This window comes from Liolophura sinensis, chromosome 8 (assembly GCF_032854445.1).
Source record: "Liolophura sinensis isolate JHLJ2023 chromosome 8, CUHK_Ljap_v2, whole genome shotgun sequence".
Classification (NCBI taxonomy): domain Eukaryota; kingdom Metazoa; phylum Mollusca; class Polyplacophora; order Chitonida; family Chitonidae; genus Liolophura; species Liolophura sinensis.
Genome location: NC_088302.1, coordinates 12,899,650 through 12,919,681, shown reverse-complemented (window position 1 = coordinate 12,919,681; position 20,032 = coordinate 12,899,650). Strand labels below are relative to the sequence as shown.

Sequence of the window (20,032 nt, the reverse complement as noted above, 5' to 3'; positions counted from 1 at the left end):
AATACACAGAATTCAGCTTAATCTCACAGCGTTCAACAATGTCCATAAGGAGGCTATAAAAGAGAAAAACATAGGCAAAAATATGCTGGATAGAACGAATTTTTGACCAACAAATATTTCGTCTGAAGTTTGGGAAAATGATTTGTACCTTGATTGGCCACTCGTTTTTCTATCTTGAAACGAAGTACTTACACAAGCAATCTGGACCCAGGATCACGAAGCTATCTTAGGGTCAAGTCAGACTTAGTCTTAACTTGAAAACAGTTTACTACGCTAAAATTTAGACTCACCTTAAGGATGTTTATTTCAGTACTAAGCGGCGTCTTACTCTTAGGCACACGTGACAGAAATGAAACATGTATGTTCAAGTGTAAGTTCATGAATAACACGACAAATTAAAATTAAGTCTGACCTAAGAATAAGACAGCTTCGTGATCCCAGGGAAGGATTAACCATCAAAAGTTAACCACTGTGAAGAGGTTTCATGTTTTGACTCAAGTCAGGAATGGCTTTGTGGAATTTTCCCCTCTCACAGGGAAGCAATCACGAAGCAATCTTAGACTTAAGTCAAAATGTCATTGAACTTGGTATGCTCCTTTTCTTAATTTTGTTTTACAATAACTTGCCCAAAATTTATGTTGTTAAGCAATATGTTGACCTTGTTACGTTAGAAATAACAATTTCAAAGTGATCTGAAATATTGACTCAAGTCTAAGATCGCTTTCTGTTTCCGGGGCCAGGCTCCGGTTTCACGAAGCGATCATAGACGTAAACGTTAGTCGTGGTGCCTGTAGGGTTAGTAAGCCTGAAATACGTAAAACCCCTGAAAATTTTTTTTGTAGAGAAACTAGTACGGAAAGGCGGTGAATCAGTGAGAGGTAAGGAAGTGCAAATTTCAAAACCAAATCACGTTCCTGTAAATTTCCAAATCAGGTGTATAAATCTTGGTCGAAGCACCCGTAAAAGTTATATGGCCATAAAAGAGATGGTTGCCTTTTTAGCTCACCAAAAATGCACTCTCGATCAAAAACGCCAATTTTTCATACAAACCATGCACAATGTTTCTAATTTACAGTATGAAGATCAACGTTAACCAGAAAATGTCCTTACTCAAACTTTCATGTGTGTATTTCAAGGTGCTTTAACGATTTGGTTAACGTTTGCCTTTATGTGTAAAACATGAACTTTATAACAGTGACGTCACCCCTCAGTTGTGGGTTTTTCCCACGCCGCGGGGGGTATGTGTATAGACTAGTGTGATATAGTGTACAGTAAAACCGTATAACAGTATAAGGAAAAAAGAGAGAAAAAAAAAGAGGCAAAACGTCGGCTTGTAAAGTCGAGTGGGACAGCTCGAAAAGGCTCCCGGGCGCCAAAACGGACCAATGGGTGAGCTGGATTTGCCCCAAAACTGCCCAATGGGGGGCCCGCAAAACGGACCAATCAGCGTGCGAGAAGAGGTTACGTAAGAAAAAACGAACCAATCAGCGTGTGGTGAATTTCCGCGTGTCTCAGGTACAAAAAGACGGGTGCAGCAGTAGCAGATCACTTCACCTGAAGACACCAACCGAACGAGCGATCGAGCGACCGAGTAAACAAGCGACGATGGATCAAGAGGATTTCGAGGTTAATATGGAGAAGAAGACGTTGGAGGAGAAGAAGACGGCGAAGCTATTTACCTGTGAGGTGTGCGATCGAGGATTCACCCGACGCGATAGCTGGCGACGACACCAAAAAGCACAACACGGTGCTAAGGAAAAGAAGAAGACGGAGAAATATTTTTGCCGGGTGTGTGCCCAGCATTTTACCCGGCGGTATAACTGGCTCCGGCACCAGCGGACGCATCACCAGCCCCAGACAAACAAAAGATTCACCTGTCCGACCTGTGACCGGGCGTTTTTTCGCCGGGCGAATTTGATCCGCCATCAACAGCGCCATGACAACGAAAAAGAACGTGTGTGGCATTGCGAAGACTGCGAGGAGTCTTTCTACCGGTTGTGGGATTGGCGGACCCATCAACGTGGGAAACACGGCTCGGTAAGTTCTTTTTTTTTTATATTTTATTTTATTTTTCTCCACCCCAAGCAGCAGGTTGAGTGACCTACTAACCCACGAGCCACCACAAACCTCCCACGCATTCCTCACACTTTTCCCCTTTCACCCGTTCTCCCTGTCTTGGGTGGTGACAATGTATTATGCTGTATGTTATGACGTCATCATATCCCTTTCTCCCTTTCCCCTGCCTTGACTGGTGACAATGCATTATAATGTATTATGATGTCTGTTATGACATCGTCATATGTAAACAAACATGTACGGCGATCGAGTCATTGTGTCCTGCTCGGGCTGAGTGACCTACTAACGGGTCGGTTATATACCTTTTGATTCTCATCAAGAATGTTATTTATTTTCTGGGTCATTTACGCGCGTGCCTCTAGGCCGGAATATTCGACGGGTCGATTGTATGAAAGAACCCACAAAGAACTAACAAAACCAGCAGAGCGTTATAATCCTGGTTTGTTGTCCGTGTAGACAAGGCGAGTGTATGCATCAGACTGATACGGAGATTGCTTGAATTCAGTTTTGGATCCACTGTCTATGTAAAGTTGGAGGGAAACGCGGGGCGCGGGCCTAAGTGAGAGCACTAAAAGTGATGTATCATTGGCGGGCGTGTTTTCATATATCCATCTCGGCTACATTTTCCCGCGCGTTTCATCCAGAATCCCAAGCCTGGCAGTGCCTGGCAGAGCTGTGCGCGTGACGCTACATTGTTGTCACCCGGGGTTGTGTTCACCTCGCCTGCTATGTATATATGTAATATATGTCTAATACTGACAAGCCTACCCTACACCGACTGCACCGACTGACCTGCCTGCCGACCTCCCAACCAGCCTGCATTGAAAATACATAAGTAACACCAATACATTATACATATACACAAGAAAATTTGGTGGGTTTTTTCCACACCGCGGGGTGTATGTGTATAGACTAGCGTGATATAGCGTGTAGTAGACTAGAGTACAGTATAACAGTATAACAGTATATGGGGTATAGATATAGATAGATAAATAGAGAAAACAGTGGTTTGTTTGTTTCAGGCTGGGTGTGAATTAGGCAAAGTTTTAAGTAACTCTTAAGTTTTAGGTATGAATTAAGTGGAGCAGAAGTTTAGGAAGAGGATTTGCGATAAAAAAAAATATCAGAACAAGTACAATTGTACAATTAAAAAAATGGGAAGACTGTGTCTGGTGTGGGGTTTCTTTTCTTTCTTTTTTTTTTAGTGCTTAGATTGAGAAAGTACTCTTTCGGAAGAGTTGGGTGGCCCTGAAAAGGGCCGTTGGAAAAGTGCTGTTTCTTTTTTTCTTTTTTTAAACAGCCATGTTTCTTTTTTTCTTTTTTAAACAGCCATTTTTTTTTTTTTTTTAAACAGCCAGCTGTTTTTTTTTTTTTTTTTTTCTTGTTTTTTAACAAACAAATTCACATGAAAACGATTAAAAAAACGAGATATACAATTAATAAAATAAACGAACAACACGTAAAATATACAAATTACAGAAGGGACACTGCTGTGGGTCAAGTCTGCGGGCACAGGTGAGACAGATCGCCGCATGACCGCAGGGTAGGAGGCATGCACTCGACGGTCTCTCATAGCAAATCCGACATGTCGGAAAACCGTCGGATACCTGTCCCCTACCCTGTGGGGATGCCGCAAGCCCCTCACCTGCGCCCGGCCCAGGTGAGACAGGTGGTGCTGCTGCTGCTGTTGACTCGCGTGGAGTTGGTGTTAATGGTAAGCCTCCTACCGCCGCGGGGATGAGAAACCATTGTAGGGGCGGTTGAGCTCTTAACCGGTCTTCTACATCTCTAACCAGGGTGTTGCGCTCCTCTGCAGTTAGATAATTGTGGTTTCCAATTTCTGTTGTGCGAAATGTCATGTTGGGGTGAGCTCTAACCGCCCCTACTTCCCTAACCGGGGTAGAAGGCAAAGCCTGGGCTAGGGGTGATGGCAACTGGCTCTCATCCTCACGGCGGGTGTCCCGTGGGTGGGGTGGGACACGAGCTGTAGGACGGGCTCGTGCCCGACCCCGGCGTGCTGTCAACCACCCAGGTGACCGTGGTGTAGGTGATGGTACAGGTGAAGAACTCCCGTCCTCCAGATTCAGTTGCCGGGGGAGTCCCCGGCCAATACCCCGCCCCACGGGATCCCTCCGCGTCGTAAACCGCTCCATGAGCGTTTGTGTGAGGCGGGGTGTTTCTGGGGTGGTGGTGGTGGTGGTGGTGGTGGCGGCGGCGACCGTCTCTCCGCTGGTGATCATTTCCTGGAGTCTATTGACGTAATTTCCTCGCCCCACCCCCACTCTCCTACCCGCTCTCCTATCTACGCACCGCGGGCAGGGGCAGGGGCGGAGGTCTCTTTCCTCCCCGTTGGGTGTGGTGTTGCTCCCCTGGGGTGGTGGAGTATCCGGGATGATGATTGGGGAGGCCGGGGGTGACGGCGTCCATGGTTCTTCATCCTGGTTATGGTTAGAAGAAGACTGGTCTTCATCACTATCATCCTATTGCCCCTCCCCGGCACTCCCCAAAAAATCGTGGAATCGACGGTCCATAGTGTGGAAAATAGCAAACTGAAGTCAAGCAAACTCCGTAACAGTCTGATCAACTCAAACCCGCGGTTATGTTATATATACTAACAACCCTAGCCTGGGCGAAAGCACGACAAAATGAATTATCAGCCCACTGATTGGATGATCAGTGCGAGCGGGCTTTTATGTTTTTCTCCTGCCCGTTTCATACACAATCATCAGCCCGCCAGAGCTGTGCGCGTGACGCTACATTGTTGTCAGCCGGGGTTGTGTTCAACTCGCCTGCTATGTATATATCTTATATATATATATATATATGTCTAATACATCGGCTGGTGGTTGTGATTTCTACGTGTATAAGTGTCAATTGAATAAGTGGTCATTGTAGGCTTAGATGTCTTCTTTCTTTCTTTCCTGAACCCGCTTTGCTTCTTGAAAGTTAATTGAAGACAGTAAGAGCTATCGCATGTTACATGTTTGTAACAGTATATGAAAAGTATAAAAAAAACTTCTTTACTGGATCATATGCAATAAGACATGCTGCATTTCATTGCTCAAAATGATTATTCACAGCTGAGATCGCTAGATTTCTTATTGAAATAACAGTAGTTTTAGTTCAATATATTTAAGGATGGTTGTGTCTTTTAATAGTTTGTAACTCCAGTAAAGCTAGATAGAAAGCTTGAGTAGCTTAGAGGATATTTCCTTATGTATTTCGTAGTAGAAACCCACGAATGTGCGATGTCAAATGTATGTAAACAAGGGGGATAACTCCTGATGGAATACGCTTAGCAGGGGCAACTACTTTTGTTGGAATAATGGAAATAAGGGGCATAACTCTAAATGTCAAACGACAATACGTGTCTGGAAAGAGTAATATATGGTAATTTTCTTTATTTTTTGTTCCAAAACTGTATAGGGGGTTTTGCAGAGTTAACAATTGTATCAGTATATATATATATATATATATATATATATATATATATATATAGATTTATTTCATTTAGTTCATATTTGTGTAAAGCAAACTTATGTCACAATTCATTTAAAAACATTGTATTACTTTATTTCACTTAATTTACAATAACCCATGAAAATTAATTATGATTTCTTGTTATTTAAATCGGGCACTCATTTACCATCCTTGAGACGATCACCAATAGTATGGGTCAGTGTGTCAGTGTGTCATGCTAGGGTTGCTATCTATCCGAATGGTTCCTATGTATTATATGTATTATATAAATTTTTTTAGCGGAACATACGTACATATGCACATATGTACAATAGTATGTATATAGAGTATGTCTAGGGTTTGGTTATAACGTCCACACCCTTCTATGTTACAGAGACCTGTTTCATCTACCACTACCCCAATGAGTAAAGCTCAAGTGAGTTTAGCGGGGGATGCCTCGCTGAAAGAAGAAGAAAAGAAAATAACTCCAACGAGCCAGTTCGAGCCCGACCCAGTGCAACCTCACGAGGCTGTCTTGCCGAGCCGTGACAGTGACGTGCGGGAGTTGTACCAGCGGCATTGGCGATCGATCAGGACGCATTTCCATCGCCACAAACCAATTCAAGACTGTTATAATTACCGACTGAGTGATCTCGGTGCTATCCCAGCCTTTGTAGACGAGATTTACGAAGACCAGCCGACTGCTTTTACTATCAATTACAGTTTTGGATATATCCTCCGCCACAAAGAGACGGGCCAGGTGCGGTATTATTACCCGAGCACCAACAACACCCGAGTACTCAACGCACCGTACCGCGTGGCGAGTCGGGCTGACCTGCGAGGATTCCACACCCAGCATCTCCTCACCCAAGATCCGCTTACCTGGGCCCAAAAACAACGCCCCAATACGAAATGGACCGTCGACCTCATCACCAACGTGCTGTTTTTCGTCCACAAACTGCCGCATCAGCCTATCGGTAAAGGTGGGGTAACGTTACCCTCTTACCTGAAAGGAAACAAGGGGCTACACACGTTGGTGGGTGGAAATAACGGTCCGTACAGGGACTATTTGTGTTTGTTTCGGTGTCTGGCCGTCCATCTAGACCAGGCCAACCTGGTACCCGGGGGGTGTCTTCCGCAATCGGCCCACCATTTTCGAAACGTTGGCGGACATGGGGATCGAACTCCAGGATGGTGACGACGGCATCTTCCCGTTGAGGCGTACTTGGCTCCGGTGAACCCGGTGGACGATGCGGCGACTGCCTCGACGGAATGGACGGCTCAACACATCCCCATGAGTGTCAGCGTCAACTCTAATGTACCGGATTACGACCAGCCCGTGTGTTTCATCTCCACCGGCGATCCCCAGGCACTCGTCGAGGACATGATGGCTTACCTCAACACCATCAGCGAGATCAGTAGCGCCTATCTCCACGAGCGTTATGCTTACATCCTGGACGCCTTAGACGAGCGGATCGATCCCGACGAGAAGAAACCGTCTTACACACGCCGAGTGCGGGACAGATTCGTGACCTATATGGACCAACTCCCCGTCCTCGGCTTTAACTCGGGTAACTATGACCTGAACTTAATCAAACAACAGCTTTACCCCCACCTGGTCCAGAGCGGTGATTTGGAGTATGTGATTAAGCGGAACAATAATCACATGGCCCTCACCACACCGCAGCTGAAATTTCTGGACATTCGGAATTACCTGGCCCCGAATTACAGTTACGACAAGTGGGTGAAAGCTTACGACTGTCACGTGACCAAATGGAAATTTTGTTACAGCTGCATAGACTCCCTGGCCCGGCTGGAGGAAACCACACTGCCACCGCAGCATGCTTTCCACAATGATCTCACCCACCAGCCGTGCACGGACGCAGAGTACAAGACCTTACAGACGGTGTGGCGAGAGCACGGCATGCGGACCGTCAAAGACTTGCTGCGGTGGTATAATAACCTAGATGTCATTCCCTTCATGGAGGCTGCGGAGAAGATGTCGGTGTTCTACCGAACCATGCATGTGGATGTCTTCAAACACTGCATCAGCATACCAGGGCTTACCCTCCGCTATTTATTCCATGATTTACGCTCCGTGTTCACCCTCGTCGGTGAGAAAGACAAAGACATGCACGATTGCCTCAAGAAAAACATCGTGGGTGGGCCGAGTATCATTTTCCACCGCTACCACGAACGAGGTGTGGCGGAAAGCTGTGTCAGCGCATCGTGGGATTCGATGCCAACGCGCTGTACCTGTACTGCCTGGCCTCACCTATGCCGGCAGGTCACTGCGTCCGTTGGCGCCGTCAGGACGGCGGAGAGAAGTTCGTTCCCTCCGGCACCGCCACCCGTCTGGCTGAAAAATTCCTGGACTGGAAGTCACAGCAGCTGGGGGTATCGATCCGTCACCGACTCAATCACACCGAGAAGCGGATCGGCGATCGACAACTCCCCGTAGACGGGTTCGCCTATATCGACGGACGGCCTACTGTGTTTCAATTCCACGGGTGTTAGTTCCACTATCACGGCTGTCACCTGAATCACCCTCGCCCGGGAAAGGTGTGAACCAGGTTATGACCGGCTTTTCAAAATCAGGCCTATCATTGACATTATTGTTCCCAAGTTCAGTCAAATATATCAGCCGAAAAGAGACCTGTCCCTAGACAAAATGACAATTGCGTTCAAGGGTTGCAGTGCAATCAAACAGTACAATGCGAAGAAGCCGGATAAATGGGGATACAAGGCATTTGTGTTGTCAGAGTCTGAAACCGGGTATACCTTGAAATGGGATCTCTACACTGGCAAAACTGATGACCCACCTCAGAACAATGGTGATGGGATTGGGGCAGCTCACCGTGTTGTCAGAAAATTGATGAACGAATACAATCATGTTGGTCGTATTGTGTATATTGACAGCTACTACTCTTGTATTCCTTTGGCAAAAGACCTTGCTGATCAACAAACTGGTATGTGTGGTACAATCAATGCAAATCGTGTGGGAATACCAGTTGAACTAAAACCTGCAAATCTACCCCTGCGCAAAGGCGACGATCCTGTGTACATGAGGAATAATAAGTTGCTGGTCGTTACCTGGCATGATACTAAAAGGGTATCTGTGATATCAACTGTCCATCCCAATCGAAATGTCGAAAAGAGAATCCGATCAAAACACAGTCCAGATGGATTTAGGGTGGTCAAAAAGCCATACTGTGTTGTCCAGTATAATTCTTACATGGGTGGTGTGGATCTTGCGGGTCAGCGCATGAAAACATACAACTTCCCGCACAGGTCAAGGAAATGGTACATGCGCATCATCAATGCACTCATTTCTATTTGCCTTGTAAATGCTCAAGTTATTCACAGATCTGTGGTGAATGCAGAAAGACAACTTGACCTGAAGTCTTTCATTATGGAAGTCTGTACCTCACTCCTTGAAGGCTATGGCAAACGTGACTCTGTACGCCCAGGACGCCCTATTACAGGTGATAAGCCTCAGAGATTGGTAGAAAGACACTGGCTGGAACCAACGGGAAAGGCAAGACCCCAGTGTGTGGTTTGCTGTGACACATCCATTCCAGGGGGGAAGAAACAAACCCACTTTCGTTGCCGTCAGTGTGGGGTTGCGCTTTGTGCCTACCCATACAACGAGCGCTACCACACCCAGCTAAACTACAAACTGTGCCACTTGTTTTTCTAGGATTTGGCCCAGGTTTATTGTTGCACGGTAATGACACCCTTAGCTAAGGTACAGCTGAACACTATTGTACCTCTTGTTACTGAATATGACATTCATTGTTGTAATTCTAATAGAAACAAAACTTACATTGTCAGAAATACGAACTAAAACTGAAGGCGACTCTCCAGAAAATCTAGTAAATACATAAGTAAATGAAGTAAAATTCATGAATTATGTCCCAGAATATACTTTATTGTGTTTATAAAATATCCATTTTAGCATATCTAATGATTTACATGTGACAATAGGGCAAAAATAGTAACGAAAACATGAAATAAACTGGTTGACCTATTTTTGTGACCTCATTTGAGCTCACGTGACCTAATTAATATGCAAATAGGTCAAATTAATTAGTGTCATTTTGAGGTACTAGTAATACCCAATAAAGTTTACCATTATACCAAGTTTCTACCTCTTGCCACTTTCAACCTTACATCATTCCAAAAATCTATGCCTATAATTCAAGTAATACTGATAAATAATTCAGTAGCTAAAGGGTTAAGTCCAACAAAACCGCACAATGTATGAAAACTATGACGTCACTGAATCTTGATTAACGTATTCCCAAATAACCTACAATCTACGTCTACTGGCTACGGTAGAAAGAATCCGTGAAAGCCATTAAACCAAAAAAGAATATGTTAAAGTTATTGATTTAAACCAGATTTTAAAGTTTTTGGTATCAGATTCCCCACCAGAAACCAGAGTCATGTTAAAAAGTCTCAAAAATTACACAAAGCCTAATAACTATTGCGACGTGTGTTGACATGGACTTGGGACGTAAGTTTGTTTGTAGAGTGGGACTAAGGTAACGCAAAATGTTAGTGACAGACCTCGCTACATCAAGAGTTGTGTGCTTGACATAAAGCGCAAGGTTACATTCTGACATCATTTGCCTTTACGTTTTGTTCCTGTCACGTACACGACACGGTGCTGCATCACCTCTTTCCAAGCAGTAGATATAAGCGTCAAGTCCGACATTCATATACCATTCGTAGTCCGTAAAGGGCGTCCCAAGTCGATAATCACAAGATCCATTTCCAAAACAACGTTTAACACTAACTCCCAAAGACAAAGGCATGTAAGAAATTATACAAATAAGAAATAAAGCCGGTAATACACAAGAGAGAAGCGGTCATCAGTTTTCAATGATGCCGGGCAGACAATGAATATTCCAGGCATGAAGTCCATATCAAAGTTCAAATTCGTAGTCCGTGAATACGTTCCATGTCAAATAACAATTAAACAAGTATCTCAGTCGCGCTTTAATTGCAACTGTTCATAAAGGCATCATGCTGATCTAATCAGCATGGCTACCTTTACGGCCCCTAGCCCCAGGTTAAGCGGTATTAGATACAGTTTGAAAATGACGAGCGTTACAGACCCTAACCCATCAGATTGTGATTCAAAAGTAACGGACAATTACGTCTTTCCCGTTAATATGTAAAGATCTCATGCTACAAGAGGCGCCATCTATGATGTTACACATGACATACAAGATAGACGGTTATACTCGGCCACTAGCGCCATCTATGTTGTTAAATACCATGTAGGTGATAGACATGTACATAGGGATAACAGCGCCCCCTATGTGGTTGACCACAATGCAGATCGCAAGAGATTCTGAACGCTCTGTCCATACCTGCCAACGAGAGTGTTATACTCATTGTAAAATTTGAGAAACTTAGAATGAATTCGTTTGATGGAGTATCCTTGAGAAACTAGTTTTTGAACTAGCAACTTGTGACGCAGATTAAAGTCATCACCATTAACGCAAGATCTGACAAATGGTACAAGGCGAGGACCCTTTGATATATTGCTATCTAAATAAGGATAATTTACAATATCAAAATTGAAATTATCCCTTTTGTTGTATAGGCGGCGTGAAAGGAGACCTTGTTCGTCTTTGTACAGATATAGATGCAAATAAGATGTACCATCAGGACTATCTGTTGTCTCCTTTAAATCCAATGAAGGCGGATAGATTTCCTTCACTGCTTCAGCAATATGGGGATTATTTAACGCCAGTAGATCATCAATATACCGCTTGGTAAATGAAAAGGATCAAGCTTTAAAGATATTAGGCTATTTTTAAGTAATTTCTGCATATAGGCCTAGTCGTATTCATATGAAAACAAGTATAGGTCTGCCAAAAGAGGCGCACAATTGGTATCCATTGGAATACCTATGCACTGTTGGTAAATGGTATCTCCGAATTTCACATAGATGTTATTAATGAGAAATTCAAGTAATTTAATAAATAATGTAACATCCCATTAGTGGTAACATTTATAAAGAGTAGAACTAAAGAAAGCCTTATTGCTTCTGACGTTAATGTGACGGTGACTTGTTTCAGTAAATACCGAAACAATTAACGACGATATTCTTTCAATAAGATCTTTGTGAGGAATCGTAGTATAAAAGACTTGGTATGGTAAGACGTGGAATCTGCCCCATTGCAAAAAAATGTGCCCCCTCAAGCAGCGAAACTGACTGCCTGTTAGGGACAGCTGGTGACACACTCGTACGGCTACTCCTGTTTTCATTTTTGTTTTACTCTTCTTTTCCTGTTATATGGTTAGCTTGCGACTTGTAAAACTCCAAACATACACTAAAGCAATGTATAGGTCATAAAATCAAAAAATTGTAGCTTGCTCCAGTCACAATGAAATATCTATGACACTGTATAGAGTTGTGAAAATCACTGCAGCACAAACGTACCTTTCTAACAAATTCTTCAGCTTACAATTTTGCACCAGTCAATTAAATAAATATATAACAAATGTAACTTTTAACCTTACATTTCCACCACACATAACGTGATTGTGTAATTAGAGGACCACATGTGCTCTCAACCAGAATTAACGTACACGTATGCTTTCCCCAAAGTTGCCAAATGTTACGTAATACCGTAGCCTATCCATTTTAATTCATGATAACACTTATATAACGTCAGACGGCCTATATCTTTACTCACACAAAAGTATGTTTCCAAATAAAACGAAACAGGCAGTTTTTTCCACAGGTGCTACATTTCCTCGACAGCGAGTCCACTGTACTATACACGACGACTGAGAGACTACTACAGAAATATGTATTTCAAACTTGCCAAAATGTGACAAAATTGATTACAATATAAAGTTCATGTTTTACACATAAAAGCAAACGTTAACCAAATCGTTAAAGCACCTTAAAATACACACATGAAAGTTTGAGTAAGGACATTTTCTGGTTAAGTTAACGTTATCTTAACGTTGATCTTCATACTGTAAATTAAAAACATTGTGCATGGTTTGTATGAAAAATTGGCGTTTTTGATCGAGAATACATTTTTGGTGAGCTATTACTAGGCAACCATCTCTTTTATGGCCATTAAAACTTTTACGGGTGCTTCGACCAAGATTTATACTCCTGATTTGGAAATTTACAGGAACGTGATTTGGTTTTGAAATTTGCACTTCCTTACCTCTCTGGGACCGATTCACCGCCTTTCCGTACTAGTTTCTCTACAAAAAAATTTTCAGGGGTTTTACGTATTTCAGGCTTACTAACCCTACAGGCACCAGGACTAACATTTAAGTCTATGATTACTTCGTGAAACTGGAGCCTGGCCCCGGAAACAGAAAGCGATCTTAGACTTGAGTGAAAATTTCAGATCACTTTGAAATTGTTATTTCTAACGTAACAAAGTCAAAATATTGCTTAACAACATACATTTTGGGTAAGTTATTGTAAAACAAATTTAAGAAAAGGAGCATACCAAGTTCAATGACATTTTGACTTAAGTCTAAGATTGCTTCGTGATTGCTTCCCGGTGAGAGGGGAAAATTTTATAAAGCTATTTCTGACTTGAGTCAAAACATGAAACCTCTTCACAGTGGTTAACTTTTGATGGTTAATCCTTCCCTGGGATCACGAAGCTGTCTTATTGTTAGGTCAGACTTAATTTTAATTTGTCGTGTTATTCAAGAACTTACACTTGAGCGTACATGTTTCATTTCTGTCACGTGTGCCTAAGAGTAAGACGCCGCTTAGTACTGAAATAAACATCCTTAAGGTGAGTCTAAATTTTAGCGTAGTAAACTGTTTTCAAGTTAAGATTAAGTCTGACGTGACCCTAAGACAGCTTCGTGATCCTGGGTCCAGATTGCTTGTGTAAGTACTTCGTTTCAAGATAGAAAAACGCGTTGCCAATCAAGGTACAAATCATTTTCCCAAACTTCAGACGAAATATTTGTTGGTCAAAAATTCGTTATATCCAGCATATTTTTGCCTCTGTTTTTCTCTTTTATAGCCTCCTTATGGACATTGTTGAACGCTGTGAGATTAAGCTGAATTCTGTGTATTTCTTGTCTGTTGACTTACTAGACCACAAGCTGTATAATGAACCGTATTGACTGGCTCATAAATCATACTGCTCCAGACTTGTTCTTACTGCCACGTCTCCGCATCACCATAAATCACATATATATAAATTATCATTTCAGTGGTCATGCAAAGAAGGACAAAGTACCGAACCGGACCGCCCTTTTTCAGGCAGCTCCATGTCTATGAACAATCAGTGCGGGGAACGTGACAGACGGAACTGGCTGATACAACGGGACAGCATTAATCTGTTCTCTTGTGATCGAAAGAAAGGTAACTCTCACAACTGGATGCCTTCTCGCATATATTTGTCGGCGTGAAGTCAAATGCAAAACGTACGGAATTGACTCCAAAGTTGGAACGGCGCGATTACAGTGTGTCATCACAGCGAGTCTCACGACATACTTATTATGTTACCGTACATAGATATTGTGCTCACGAATATATCATTACAAAACTTTTCCTTTCATGATCTTCAATACCCTCATAATATTCCGAAGGATAATAACAGTGTCTGCAGACGAGACTCGATAAGTAACACACTTACTCTGTAACTGAAGGCAGTTTTGTTGACAAGGCTTTCTTAGAATTAGAGAGCACCGTGTATGCTATGCGACAACCAGAAAGGAGGGAATTTGCGAGTAATTACAGATAATCGGATGCTGACTAGGTTTTCCAGTATGACCGGTCCCATTAAGTTAAACATAGGTTTTATTTACCTTGAAATCCAAGAGAGGAGAGAATTTAAGCAAAAATATTTTCTTCGGATTACATTCATGTTCTGTGTTATGTCTGGTGAGTCTTTTTCTCGTATAGACTGTGAGGTGGAAAATCCTATGAACACAGTTCGCTCACTTTTATCCAACTGTATGAACAGTTTTTATAAAATGTGGTCAAATTCACATTTTGAAAAACAGATTAACACACAGATTCTGTAGATACGTATCTAACAATCTGTTTACTAGTTTTATCAAAGTAGAAGAGAGAGAGCTTGCGTTGATAATTGTGTTCCTGTTGATTGTGTCAGAAACCATTGTGCTAAACCAGAACCTAGCCTCCCCAACACACACACACATCCCATCCATGAATAAAAATGCTTCCTGTTGATTCTATCATAAACCTCTGTGCTAAACCATGACCGACCCCCTCCCCCCCTTCCATCCCCACACTTACCCCCGTTTCTACTGGTCATCACTATTCCTGAAAGTGGCTTGGATCAGACCATCAATTGTTAAGAAATGTTTCCTGTGGATTTATCAGAGGTCTACTTTCAAGGTCTCGAGCATAAGTCTCAGGTGCATTTATGTCCGTAATATCATCACCTCTGTCATCTCACAGAATGAATTTATGGATTTTAATCTTCATATAGACGTTAGACAAATCATTATTCTTAGCTTACTAGATAGATACAATCAGTTTAAATCGAACACCCGTTTTAAATGTCTGCATTTACAATTATTTAACCAGTATTATATATTTATTTTCACGTTCATATGAAAGAAAGTAATTCACGTCTTCCCATCATTTAAAAATGATGTTATAGGGAGGTAATACAAAACTGTCCTTGACGTAATGCAGATTATTTTTGACGGAAAAGGGTTATTAAAAAATAAAAGACAATGTAATTTACTTAAATATCCATCCTAATGAATATGACAATCCCTACTGATTTTCTTACCGATACATTCTCAAAATTATTATTTCCCTCCCAGTTACAGGGTACCGACACCAGACACGGTTCTCCAACCAAACACAGTACACAAAACATGACGCACCACAAAGTGACACAAGCAGTATACTGACACCAGACAAGACGCACCACCCAGTCACAGTATACTAACTTCAGACACGACGAAAATGTACTCCCCAATCACAGTGTACTGACATCACACAAGACGGCTAACCCGTTCACAGTACACCGACAACAGACAAGGAATACCGCTCAGTCACAGTGTACAGAGCGCAGTATCCACCCTGTTACAGTATAAACCTACTGACAACAGACGAGACGCACCACCAAGTCACAGTATACTTATAAAAGACAAGACGGTACCAATGTACTGACACAAAACTTGGTATAAAATACTCTCTGAATCACATTTCATTAGTTCGAGAGGTTATGTTAACTGTTACAAATATAAGCATGATGCTTACAGGCACCAGGACTAAGATATAAGCCTATGATCACTTCGTGAAATCGGAGTCTGGCGCCGGGAACAGGATGCGATAGTAGTATATAATGTAGGTTTGGTTCATTTTTGAGGATTGATTTTTTGTGGTTTTGAGGATTTGTTTTTTGTGGTGATGTGGTGGTGACGTCACACCTGCCAGCCCGAAGGGCTGGCGGCACTGGAGCACTGGGGCAGGTGTGACGTCACCCCTCAGTTGTGGGTTTTTCCCACGCCGCGGGGTGTATGTGTATAGACTAGTGTGATATAGTGTACAGTATAACAGTATAAGGAAAAAAGAGAGAAAAAAAAAGAGGCAAAACGTCGGCTTGTAAAGTCGAGTGGGACAGCTCGAAAAGAGCTCCCGGGCGCCAAAACGGGCCAATGGGTAAGCCGGATTTGCCCCAAAACTGCCCAATGGGGGGGCCCGCAAAACGGACCAATCAGCGTGCGAGAAGAGGTTACGTAAGAAAAAACGAACCAATCAGCGTGTGGTGAATTTCCGCTTGGATAGGATAAAAGCCGGTGAAGACAGCGACCGGCAGCCTTAGACGCACCTGACGCTCTACCGGCCTGCCTGCCTGCCTGCCTACCTGCCTGGCGAGATGAAACGCTCCACCACCGTGAACCCCCTGCATGCTACCATCAGGCTGGTGGGTAGGATCGCTCAGCGTGTCTTTGCAACACTGTTCGCCCAGGAAGGCTCACTGCTGCAGGCAGAGGGTCGGTGTTATGAACCGTAGAGCCTGTCGGTGGGATTTCCCTGTCTGGCTACCTGTGGGTTGTGGTAGGGATGGTTGGATCGACACCCCACCCAAACATACATGCACACTGGAGACTCTACTCTACTCTACTAGACTAGACTAAACTATACTCTACTAGACTATACTACACTCTACTATACTATACTCTACTATACCCCACTCCACACCACTCTATACTATATATATATATATATATATATATATATATATAATATATATATATATATATATATATAATATATATATATATATATATATATATAAGCAAGGTCCACCCCACTCTATACTATATATAGGTGGTCTGAGGTGGGTTCACTCATTACACACAACAGACACCAAGCAGCAAGGACGACGTGGCGGACTATGCCTCGCACCAACCCACGGCGGAAAAAAAATCAGTCACCCCGGGCCGTCGTTCAAACCCGATCGATGCCGCTCTCCATGCTTTGTATTATAAACCGGACAGTCCAGCGGCTTACAGCGGGGTTCAACCCCTGCTCAAGGCAGCTCGACAACAGGGACTCAAAGTCAGTCGAACCCACGTGTCGGCTTCGCTGGCTCAGCAGGACACGTACACACTCCAGCGGCCTGCACGCCGCCATTACCCGCGTAACCGAGTGGTGGTTGGGGGTATGGACAGTCAGTGGTAGGCGGACCTGGTCGACATGACAGCGTTCGCCAAAGAGAATGACAACAACCGTTACCTACTGACCTGCATCGATGTGCTCTCCAAGTATGCCTGGGTGATGCCACTCCGGGCCAAAACCGGGGCTCGTTTGATCGAGGCATTTCAACAGATTTTCAAGACGGGTCGCCAACCGTTGTACCTGCAAACGGGCGAGGACAAAGAGTTTCTGAACAGACCGTTTCAAGCCTTTTTAAAGGACAAAGGGGTGTTTTTCTTTCACACGTTTAACGAAACCAAAGCCTCCGTGGTAGAACGGTTCAACCGCACTTTGAAAGGTCGCATGTACAAATATTTCACCGCTCACAACACTCGGCGCTACCTGGACGCCTTACCGACGCTGGTTCGCGGTTACAATCAAGCCTACCACCGAAGCATACGACGAGCTCCTATCGACGTCACCCCCCAGAACCAGAAGGAAGTCCGGCAAGTCTTGTACGGTCCACCCACAGCCAAACGTTCGGTCCACCGGTATCGGGCCGGTGATCTCGTGCGTATCAGTAAAGTGAAAGGGAAATTTGAAAAATCATACCTGCCGAATTGGAGCACGGAAATGTTCCGCATCGTCCGCTCCCACCCTCGACAGCCTGCAGTGTACACACTGGAGGATTTGAACGGGGACCAATTGCTAGGGACGTTTTACGAAACCGAACTCCAACCGGTGACAGCCGCGGTGGATAAGTTTTATCAGGTGGAGAAGATCTTAAAAAGGGAGCGGCGGCGCGGGAAACTGTACTACTGGGTGAAGTGGGTCGGTTATCCACCCAGCTTTAATTCTTGGGTGTCGGCCACGGACGTGAAACGTATTTAAACCCGAGGCTAACGGGATCGCCACCACTTCCGACTGACCTGCCTCAAGGGATGGATCGGTGTATACAAGGCTTGCGCGAGAATAAAGGGACCGTAGCAGCCGTACTGGGCGTTCTCTTGTACATCGGTGCTTTAGTGGGTGGATTGGCTGCGGAACTCAGCCTACAACTGCTCCAAGACCAGTCAACCCTGCAATATCTACGAGGACAATTGAACAAGACGCGTTTCCGCTGGATTGGGACACCTGTATCGCCACCCCAACCACCGTCAATTGCCCGTCGGTTTGACAATACCGAGAACGCCGTCACTGCCACTAGCGCCATTACCCCGAGCTGGGATCGAACTCCCACGTCACAACCCTCCACACCCACCACAATCACACTACACCGACGACACCCACTCTCCTCAAACTCCTCAAACTCCTCAAACTCCTCACCCCAGTCACCCACCCCTACTCACCCCACCACACCAATACCTAGCATCGTTTCCACACCTGTCTATCTACCCCCTAACACAACACAGGTAACACAGGTAACACAGGCAACACAGCCAACGCAGGCGACACAGGTACCATCACCTGCCGTCACTCCCCCCACTATCCACCACCCCCACCCGTACGACGATCCAAACCGCCGACGGAGCTAGTTCTACCCATGGACACGCGATGGGAGCATCCCTTTACCTGCATTGTCAGCGGCCCGACGGGATCTGGGAAGTCTGTGTTTGTGAAACGGTTAGTGGAACACGCTCCAACTCTCTTTCATCCACCCCCACAACGCATCGTCTGGTGTTACGGGGAGTGGCAGCCATTGTACACCACATTACCTCACGTTCAGTTTGAAGAAGGTGTGCCCAGCCCGTCCACTTTCGACCCTGGGGAGCGGACGTTAGTCGTCGTGGATGATTTGATGGCTGAAGCCGACGATCGCGTGACAAAACTCTTCACCAAAGGCAGTCACCACCGCAATATCAGCGTGGTGTACATCGTGCAGAATTTGTTTAACAAAACCAAAGACCATCGGACCATCAGTCTGAATGCACACTACTTGGTGCTGTTCAAAAACCCGCGAGATGTATCCCAAATTACCACGATCGCTAAACAAATGGCTCCAGGGCGAACACAGTACGTGCGCGAGGCCTTTGAAGATGCCACGGCTGAACCTCACGGGTATTTGCTGGTGGATTTCAAGCAAACCACACCCGATCACCTGCGACTTCGCACCCACATTTTCCCCGGGGAGATTCAACACGCCTATCTCCCCAAGTCATAACACCAACTTTGAACCTACAATCTATCACATCAGCTTGTTTTGGCTGGCTGGCTGGCTGGTGGGCTGGCTGGTGGGTGGGCTGGCTGGCGTGTCAGCTGACGGACTGGTAAAACAGTGTATTATTGCAGCGAGCGGTGCCTAGGTCAGTGTGTCAGTGTTATCATAAACACAACACACCTAGCTCCCAAGTCATAATACCAACTTTGAACCTACAATCTGTCACATCAGTTTGTTTTTGGCTGGCTGGCTGGCTGGCTGGTGGGTTGGTTGGTGGGTGGGCTGGTTGACGTGTCAGCTGACGGCCTGGTAAAACAGTGTATTATTGTGGCGAGCGGTGACTGGGTCAGTGTGTCAGTGTGTCATCATAAAACTTTGAACACACAGTCTATCGCCTCAGTTGCTCTCACAACGACAACCCGTGATGAGGTCACGCCGTCTCCAACGTTACGGTCCCTTATTAACACTGCTCGTGCGAGCCACCCCCTCTATTCGTCAGGCTGTGTTGCGGGGTAACGATCCAGGATTACTCCGGTGCTTGTGTGAATGTGCTAAGAATGTGTTAAATGGAAACGTTCCACTCTCGCCGGCTCAGAAGGTGAAGTTACAGCGACACAAGACGGGTCTTCGCACTTTGGTGAAGAAAAGTGTTCCCCTGCATAAGAAAGGACGGATTGTTCAACGTGGTGGATTCCTGC

At 44.5% G+C, this 20,032-nt stretch overlaps 2 protein-coding genes across 2 annotated transcripts; both read left to right on the top strand.

Annotated features, from left to right (window-relative positions):
- The first annotated feature begins 1,605 nt into the window (after positions 1-1,605).
- Positions 1,606-2,559, top strand: LOC135473203 (zinc finger protein 1 homolog). Its single transcript, XM_064753046.1, has 2 exons — positions 1,606-2,037; positions 2,533-2,559. Exons 1-2 carry the CDS (start codon positions 1,606-1,608, stop codon positions 2,557-2,559), a joined length of 459 nt encoding a protein of 152 aa, XP_064609116.1.
- A 5,647-nt stretch (positions 2,560-8,206) lies between these two features.
- LOC135473202 (piggyBac transposable element-derived protein 4-like) lies at positions 8,207-9,235 on the top strand. The gene has a single exon (XM_064753045.1). It carries the CDS (start codon positions 8,207-8,209, stop codon positions 9,233-9,235), a length of 1,029 nt encoding a protein of 342 aa, XP_064609115.1.
- Positions 9,236-20,032: the final 10,797 nt, after the last annotated feature.